We start from the raw sequence: 10066 nt of genomic DNA on the forward strand, positions 1-10066 counted from the left end.
TACTTTTGGGAGGTTTTCCATCAGCCACCTTTGCTTCAAGGGATACAGCTGAGTAATGCACCTTGCTCCAGGACTAAACTTTGTCTGAACTGCTTCTTTTATATTAAATAGATACATTTCGTATGTACAGAACGGTATCTAATTATTTTGGTGGCCATTTATTAAGTGTAACAGATTAACTCAGTAGGGTGTGCTTGATTTTTGTCTCCCTTTCTCCAGCTTTAACAAGTTTGTTTAGAAAATATTTTATGCAAAGTATGTTAAAGTGACATGGTCTTGAAATCTAAATGCTACATTAATGTTGTATTTTAAGCATACGTGGGCAGTGTGTAACAGTTCAGCTTATTAGAATAAATTACGGTGGGCTACTGTTTTCTTTTTTCTGCTGGTTGGTGGAGAAAATGCATTTAATAGCTTGGAGCTGGGGTAAAATGTGAAGATCTAAAAAATGTCAGAATAGAATAACAACATTCTTCTGCTGCTGGTGGCTTAAGGGGACCTCAAAACCTCTGTGTTTTTTGTTTTTTTTCTGCCACCCTCCCACCAGCTGCCACTGACTAAAGTTAAGAACTAAATGTTACCAGATTCCTCTGTCTAAGCAGTAATTATCATAAATAATTAACCAAAGAAAGGCCTGTTACACTGATACATTATCTGCAGTGTTCAAAGTACACAGCAACTCAAAAGCTGAACTTTGTAGCTGTGTTTAGGGGCCGTTCTCAGACACGTGAGAGGGTCTATCTACTACACAATAGCTAACCACATAGGGTCGTGTAAGGTAAACGTTCACATCATTCCCATGCTGCTCATAGTATCCATACCAAATGTTACCTTTGGGCACAATCAGTGATTCATTTATCCATCATTGTAATTTCTCTATCAAGTATTTATGTATTTCCTTTTTACTTGTGAAACTGAGACCCTCACAGGGTAAATGTGAAGTGCCGTAATTTCTGAGGCCTGAAGACAAATCCAATAGTATTTTTCTCAGGGTCACAAAAGAGTACCTTTGAAGAAATTGCATATTACTTTTTTTGTGTGTTTTATGTAACTTTGGACAGTGGATAAATGTATAATCTGTTAATTTTCTTGTTCTTTAGGTCAGAAGCCCTACCCCTGTCCAAAGTGTGATGCCTATTTTTCCACCAAATCTAACTGTGAGCGCCACCTGTTGCGTAAACATGGAGTTGCCAATCACTCGTTGAGAAGAAATGGTTTAACTCCCAAATCTAAAGTTGATGATGAAGGATCAGAGGAAAGTGCGGGTAAATAACACTTTAAAAACCTACCATTAATACCAAAAGCACATGGTAAGCAGGTAAATTTTACTGTTTGCATGAAATCACCTCCCTGAGTAGAAGAGAAGTTTCAAGATATCAATGTTTTTTGAAGGACTGTATAAAAATACATTAATTTTAGAAAAAAACAGTAAATCTTCCCTTAAATGTAAAATGTATTTACATTTTTTGAGATTCCACAAATGTTTAAATATTAGATCCTAAAAATAATGAGGTTTTCAACCAAGTAAAAAATGGGTATGTTTATGCAATTGTTGTCCCTGTGTATACAAGCAATATTCCACAAGCATGTTGACATATTCTATTATGTCGGTATATGCTGCCCTCTAGTGGAGTGAATTAGACATTAGATTTTTTTTTTTTTTTTTTGATGGCAAAAAAGGAAGCAGTTAGTAGGTTTTAGGAAGCACTTGCACACAGAGAAAAAAAAACAATCAATTTTAAAATGTCATAATCAACTCACTGATAACCCACTGACCCGAGCCCAAACTATAATATACAAACTATACCCAAAACTTATTGTCGAGCTTGGGTCGGGTAGTGAGGCTCTAATGTGCAGTGCGTATAATTCGTATAAAAGCTTTGATTAATCTTATCATGTTGTTTCAGAGAGTCATTCAGAACCAGAATTGACATCAGGAGGTGCACTCAATCTGACCACTTGTGGAAAGGAGCCTGAAAAGTGTCTGCAAGAAAGTTCAGAGAAAAAGGATGAGCCGAAGGACATTGCTGTTGAAGAGCAAGAGCCTGATGAAATGGAGACCGAGCCCAGCCCCCAGACAGAGGACCAGGAAGATGACACCCAAAGCAACAAAAGCCTGGACCTGAATTTTGCAAGCAAATTCATTGACTTCAAGCTGTCTGAAGGAGATCAGAGTGGTAGCTGTGGCTCCCAAGATGACACAAAACACACATGTGGCAGCTGTGGAAAGAGCTTCAAATTTGCTGCTACACTGACCCGCCATGAGAAAGTGCACTCAGCTGATGGCCAGGGCAAAAGCAGGAGTGGGAGAAAAAAAAACAGGAAGTCTGCTGAGGCTGCTACAGACAACGTGGCTCAGGAGACAGATACATTCAGGGAGAAGGAGGCTGAGAGCCTGGAAAGAATAAAGGAAAGCACCTCGGGAGCTGAACGGGAAAGCGAGGAGAACGTCAGCTGTGCGGAGAGTGCGTCGGAGGATGAGTCGCCGGCAGAGAAAGCAAATGACGCTAAGAGCGATGAAGATAGCAGCAACCAGAAGGAACCAAAGACAAGCAGGGCCAGAGGAACAAAGGCAGACAAGAGGAAGAAAATCTGCAATGTATGTAACAAGCGGTTTTGGTCCCTGCAGGATCTGACACGACACATGAGGTCTCATACAGGTAAAGAAAATATAAAAACATCAAATTTCAAAAATATACAGTTGCATCAATAGAATACTTTATTTTATTTTGTGGAAACATTTCATTTTTTTCATAACATGTTAACGGAAATTACTTTAATAACAAATCAGTTGAAATTATACTTCTAAAAAAAATATGAAAGTTGTTATGCAGTCGTAATGAAAAGTGACCATTTTCCTGTTTTTCTTTTAGTGAGTTTGAAGCAGAACATAAAACACTATATAGGTCAAGCTAGATAGCCAATAGAGATGCTCCCAGTCTGAAAAGATTCCAGTACTTATTACACAAGTAACAATAGGGACAAAACAGCATGCCCTGTGTGCTGAGCTTGTCACTCTAGCTGCTGACTGGTCTTTCATTGTTGTTCAAGGTGAGAGACCCTACAGATGCCAGACGTGCGAGCGCACTTTCACTCTGAAGCACAGCCTGGTGCGACACCAGCGCATCCATCAGAAGATGCGCGGGAGTGAAGAGGAGGGGGCCGGCAGCGAAAGCGAGTCGGCACACAGTGGCACCAGCCCACCTTCTGAGAACGAGTGCGAGATCATCACCAGCATTACTACCCTAGATGAGCCACCAACTGCCACCGCCACAGCCACTGCCAGCCAGCCTTCACCTCCTTGGGCCGAGAAATCCTTAGACGTTCCCCTCCCCTCCCCCTCCCCTCCTCCCCCACTTTACCCCGTTGTTGGGGCCCCGTTTGCCTCAGTGTGAACGTGAGGCTGCAACCAAGCCTGCCACCGAGACACCAAGCAACTTCATTCAAGATCTGCTGGACATGCACAATAAGCCCCCTATCAGTCACACCCTTCCATCCAATGAGCCTGCACCACAGCTTTTGGAAGTAGACTGAGTGAAATACTTGTGTGAATATGCAGAAAGCACTGTTTATTTCTGGTGCAGCTGGCAATAAGAGTAGATACACAGTGCCATAAATGTCATGTCAAATGCTATGGACTATATTCTGTTTGGAGTGCCTTACTACTTTTCTAGATCTTTCTATAAAGTTAAATATTCAGAATATCATTTTTTTTTAAATAAAATTTATAAAATTTTCTTAAAGAAATGATCGTAATTCTGTTACTAAATGTCATGGATAACACACACTAAATGGACTTTTTAAAAAAAAAAAAAAAAATATATATATATATATATATATATATATATATATATATATATATATATATATATATATATATATATATATATATATATATATAAAAGATTAGAGAAGAATTCGATGCACAAGCTAAAAAAACAGACCCGTTTGGTCTGGAGCTCCAAAATAAGGCTTGAATATGACTGCACATAACTGGAAAACAAATAAAAACAAAGGTATATGGGAGGGAAGGGGATATCTCAGTATTGAAATCCTTTTGCTAAAGAGGGTTTTTTCATGGACTCTTGATATACTGAATGGGTTGGGGTGGGATGTTGTTTTAAAATGAAACCCTAATAATATAATATCTACAATTCACAGCCTAGCTGTTCTTTTTTAATGTGTTTTTTCATGTAAGAATTTGGATTCTCTGTTACCAGAGAAAAGTTGGCAATATTTGCCTGTTGTGTCATTGAAAAAACCTAGCCTTTATCTACCATGTATTTCTACTTCACTGACAAACTTTTTTTTATATATATATACAAAAACTATGTTGGTTGGGTGGGTTTTTGGGTTCAATGGCCAGTGGCTTATGGATTTGCAAGCAGGTGGTCAGATGTCTAAAGATGCAGTTTGTTGAAGGTAGCTTTGAAGGAGGGGATTTTCGGCAGACATGTTGGAAGGTGCCACAAAAGATCTTTATGAACAGAATCTGTTCAAGTAGAGCTGACCTCGTGGCTGGATGTGAGAGGACAGTTAAGTCTTCCAATATTTTTTGTTTGTTTAAAAAGCCTTATTACCGATTCTGCGAGGCTTACAATCTGTAAGCAGGATCTTGCTCTGTTTAAAAAGCATGGAGGAACACTATACCCAAGGGTTTATGTTTGGTACTTGAAAAATGTCTCTCTACTGTGCATTGCCTTTGTAGTGTTATTAATTAATGTAAGAAAATAGGCTGGGTGTGATTTTTTTTTTCTTTCTAAAAGAAACAAGGCTCAAAGGTTAACATTTAGGAAAACCCTTATTTTCATAGACCCACGGCAATAATTCCAACAAAATTTAGACTCATTGTTCTAAATCTGGCACCAACCAAAATAAAACAAATAAATAAAATAAAAAATGTGATTATATCTTCCTTATAAAATTAACTATGTTAATCAAGAGATGGGTACATGTATTACACATATGTATTTTAATATGTTCCCAAATTTACATGCCCAATAATCTGGGGAGATGCCATTAATCAAGTACATGCTGCAAAATATATTTTACAAATTACAGCAAATGATGACGTGGATAAAGAGACTCCCTGTCTCAAACTTGGGCTCATGCTAGCAATAATCACTGTTGATTTGAAGCTTTATTTACACCTTTATCTATATTTGTAGGTCATGTGGTCTTCTCACAATGTTGCCATTATTATTAGATTGGCTGAGAAATGTATTTTGTTTTCTCAAATATATATAAAGAAAAAAAACTGTGAAATGTATCCTTTGTTAAACTATGGGTGAACCTTAGATAGTTTTGCATGTTAACCTAATTCTGTTTGTTTCTCCCTTTTGTTTATTTACTCTCAGGGCTTTACAGTATGCATATTCAAAAACGTTCCTTTTTAAACCCCCCCCCCCCACCTCACCGAGTTGCAAATGGAAATAATTAAATCACTACATTAAGCACTTGACTGTGAAACAAAAGCAAAACAAAACCTTTGGTATTGATTGGTTACTTGGAAGTGGCTGTTTCACTTCACTGTACTGCGTTTTAACAGTTCGAAAGAGGCTTGTTGCTTTTCTCTACTCAAGAAGGTATCAGTTTGATGATTGTGTAACCAATGAATTGCCGTGAAATCACTGAAGTTTAGAATCCGTATTTGTGTAAAGGGAACTCTCACTGCTGCTACATGCATATCAGATTGCCACGTGAAGAGAGCACATGCTCTCTGCTGGTAATTTACTTTCCTTTGTATTAAATTGTACAGTACTAAAGATTCAGAAATGTTATCAGTATCAAACCATATAAACAATAAAGGTATATTAAGTAATGGTGCTTATTTGGCTTGTGTTGTGTCTCCTAATTTTCTTCATCACTGTATACATCGACATCCTAATGAGGGAACTACTTGTAATGGCTCTGATGCAAAATGAAGGGTCAAATGTATTATGCTGCATATTCTTGGTAACTCTCTTAAATGCAGTGCGTATTGCATTTTCTTTTCAGTAGACAGTTGATGTGAATACAGAGATCTTATACACATTACAAAGCATATGAGTTTTTAATGAATATAACATTTGAATTCATTGTTCAAAATGGGTTATTTAAATAAATCAGGAGTTGGTTATCTGAATATGATCCATAATTGTGCTTAATTAAGAAAACTGGATTGCATGTTTCAACTATTTATAAAATAACACAATGTTCCAAAGTGGAATTTGCATAATTTGTTGTGAAAAGTTTGGATACAGGCCAAATAATGTTCACTTCAGGGATACACATAAAAGTTTTAAGTTTGAAAAGCTGTGGTAGTATTTCTTCTAGACATTATGACAATACAAGATGGAAGTTAGCCAGACAGAAAAGTCAACTTATCGAAGGGTTGGGGTACACACAACATTTGCATGGACTTTTGGGTCTTTTTCCAATAGCTGAAAACATGTTCACAGTGTGTTGTCTACTTTTACCCAGGACGCTGAGTAGGTAAATGGCTTTTAAATCAATTCACATTTGCCCACGTGTTTGTCTGACACCAAGACAGATGGTAAGTTATTTTAAAAAACAAAACTATAATAAATCCATATCTCCCCCCCCCCCCCCCTTACTGTGTAATCTATATCCTTATTTGATTATATGATATGGAAGATCTGTTTACTGTGCATTTAATTAAGCTAAATAGCCTGTAATAAATGCAGATTGTTCATGCATGCAGTGTTGAAATGATACAACCAGGTTTCATAATGTGAGAAGTAAGGGTACATGTTACTATAGCAGTGAATCAAGCTTTTGATCTAATGGGCGATTCTACAGAACCACTGCTAATGTTCTCAATGCCTGCACAGTAATGAACCTGGTTCCCCTACAATACAATGCACTCCTCTCTGAGCTTCATTTGTTTTCACCATCACAGCTGGTTAAAGCAAAGATCTTCATGAAAGGAATGTTTTGTACCTTATAAAGTCTGCTTATTTTTTATCTGCATTGTTTAGTTTATCCTGTCATATTTGTTCTTAATCTGCCTCAAAAGGTATATGGTATGTTTAATAGTCACCAACATATTTTAGTCCTGTATAAAAATGACCATTAGAGATGTACAACATTGCACTGAGCACATTCATAGTAGCGCAAATACAAATCAAATATAAAGTTTATCATGAAACATTAGTTATTCAGCTATCATAACTTTATGGCAGTGTACTAGGAAATGCCTTTCCAAAAAGATGTTTCTACACAAGATTTAAAAACAGGAACAGACTGCTTGTCTGACCAACTGCGGTAAGGAATTTCAAAGGCTTGGGGTAAGGAGATGTCCTTTCACCCCTGGTTTGCATTTTAAACAGAGGAAGTTGCAGCAAACTGGCATATTGTGAGTGCAGTGTATGGCCAGGGATGTATGGAGATAACAATTTAGTAGGGGTGTGTAGAAGGTTCATTCGCTAGCCAGGAATTCAAAAGGTGGTTTTAAACCTTCGACGGTTCATTTACACTTCTCCCCCCCCCTTATCTGACAATGCGTGAATATTATAAGTCACACATTAAAAGGTCACTCGCCTGCAAAAACGGGACCTTTTGATTTGTATAATGCTTCTTACATAAATAAAAGTTGTATTAAAATCGACTACCAAATTGTTATTGTAGCAACTCTATATGGAGCTGCTGTAATGCAAGCTCGCTAGTATATACTGCAATCAGCACCAAATTACGTGGAAAACGTGTCTTTATTTAAATGATAAAAACAAGATTACTGTTCTATACATCATTAGATACATGTGAGTGTTTTATTCCATTTGTACGCATTACCTGTAAAATAGGATTTTCAATCAAATAAACAAATAACATGGTGACAGCACCAGTAAATGATGCAAATTAGTACCACAAAAGGTTCGAACTTCAGTAATGTGTTCTAAACATTCGAAGGTCAAAACGTACCCTCCATTACAGCCCTACAGTTTAGCAAGTTTAGACTTCTTTGACACTCAAAGTGTAATTCTGGACAATCTGAACATGAGAAATCTTTTTCGGGTAGGCCAGAAAGAGCACATTGCAATAACACGTGTAACAATTTTTTTTTTTTTGTTCCTGGGTAGTAAGTGTTATTTCCTAATTGCTTATGCCTCAAAAGTATAGAAAATGGCTATTATTCTCCACAAACTTTGTAAATACAGTAGAATCGTAAATCTCAAAAAACTACTCACTTCTAAATCTTTTGTAGTCATTTTTGTATTACTTTAGTATAAATACATGTTAATTTGGATTCATATGTTGTTTTTTTCTGACTTTATGTGAACGAAAAGACACACATTTGCCCGTTCTCCCATTGGAAATAGTGATATTTTGAAATATCACTGTCCTGGTCACAAAAGCAAAGTTTGTGGGGAATAATAGCCATTTTCTATACTTTTGAGGCATAAGCAATTAGGAACAACCCAGGAGCCAGGAACAAAAATTGTGTTACATAGTATAATCAATCTTAGAAGACAGGATAAGACTCTCAGCCTCCAACAAGGATAGATAGAACCTGAGCTTGGCTATATTACTAAGATTAAAAAAGGAAACTTATTTTGAAATGAGCCTCAAAAGATATCCCAGCATCAAAAATTATATCAAGTTCTGCATTTCGGATTTGGGTTCTAGAGCAAAACAACCAACGATAAAGCCTGGAAAATGTATATTCTTACGCTGATGACAGGAGCCCAGAAACATCCATTTTTTATGTCAGAAAGATGAACAAACAGCACAGCCACATCCAAAGAGGAATCTGGTTTGACAGACAACTAACTGAGAATCGTCAGCATAAATGAGTTCACTCCATGGTGCTCAATAATACTGCCCAAAGCCAAACTAGAACTAGGGAACCGCAGGGGACCCAAGGGATGATACTGAACCCCTCTAATGAAGCAAACAGTTTCCTGTTTGAAAATATGAAGAGAACAAGTTCAAGATAGCAAAAGAAAAGTCTACGGTCTTTGGATAGTGAAGGAGAACAATGATCCACACTACCAAAAGCAGCACTCAGGTCTAAATGAACAAGGAATGATGGAGATCCTGAATCAGAGGCTACCAATATGTAGTTAACTACTCTGATCAGTGCTGTTTCAGTACTGACTGGAACTTTTCATGCAACTTACCAACATCAAGAAAGTCAAAGAACTTTGGCCACAAACGACAGGCTTGAAATCAGTTTTTGATCAAAGGTTCAGTGTCCATCTTGAAAGAAAAGAAATGTTTAACTCAGCCAATGTCAGAGAAAGTGTACCAACATCTTAGTTGGAATGTAATCGAGGATGCAGATTATTTTAACATCCAACTTCAGGTCCTGAAGAGAGATTGGATTAAATAACTCAATTTTAAGATTGTATGTAATCAAGTGTAAAAGATAACTGCTGGAGACTAAGGTCCTACCATTTTTTGTTCTTAAAGTAGAGGAACTCATTACATCTACCTGAAGTAGGCTCATTTTCAAAAGCAGCACTTTGTTGTCTCACCAAATCAGCTGCAACAGAAAATAGAAATTAAGTCCCATATTGCTTCAATTCGGTACTGCAGTGTTTATTTTAAATTGATCATGACTGCTGCACTTGAGGGCGGCCTTTACATGAGGGCAACCTTTATTACAATTTTCCCTTTCCAGTCAGATGTCAGACCCTGTCCGACAATCAAAAAGCGCTGCAATATTTTATATGATTTATGACATTTTAGAAGTATCGCAGTTGCTTATTTTCTGTGATACAGTAGCCTACCTGTATGTAACAGTGTATGTGTCGCTAACCCGCTTTGACTGCAGTACATTTATCGGTGACAGTTCCCGACAGCCTATTAGGTGGGAGTTGTAAGGTCAGGGGAGTACTGTACCTGCGAATCAGTAGTGTGTATTGGTTAAGGGGCAGGAAAACGCTGGTGTGGCAGTTAAATCAAAGTGTGACCCAGATGCTTTTCTGCACCAAATATTACCTCAGAATATCAAATATAAAAACTACAATATGATTGTTTTAATCAAATATGGGGGAACCTGTTCAACATTTTGAACTAAAAGTAGCAATACTGGGTAACTTTCCCTGCTTTACAGGTTTTGAAT

The 10066-nt window shown here is 37.3% G+C and overlaps 1 protein-coding gene across 1 annotated transcript in view; it reads left to right on the forward strand.

Moving 5' to 3' along the window:
• LOC121309039 (ras-responsive element-binding protein 1-like) overlaps positions 1-3395 on the forward strand; it is a 67477-nt gene extending 64082 nt beyond the window's left edge. The window contains exons 10-12 of the mRNA XM_041241890.1: positions 1101-1265; positions 1908-2660; positions 3052-3395. Coding sequence (XP_041097824.1) covers positions 1101-1265; positions 1908-2660; positions 3052-3395 — 1262 coding nt within the window. The remainder of the gene's footprint in view (positions 1-1100; positions 1266-1907; positions 2661-3051) is intronic.
• Positions 3396-10066: the final 6671 nt, after the last annotated feature.

Source organism: Polyodon spathula, chromosome 3 (assembly GCF_017654505.1).
Source record: "Polyodon spathula isolate WHYD16114869_AA chromosome 3, ASM1765450v1, whole genome shotgun sequence".
NCBI classification, from domain to species: Eukaryota; Metazoa; Chordata; class Actinopteri; order Acipenseriformes; family Polyodontidae; genus Polyodon; species Polyodon spathula.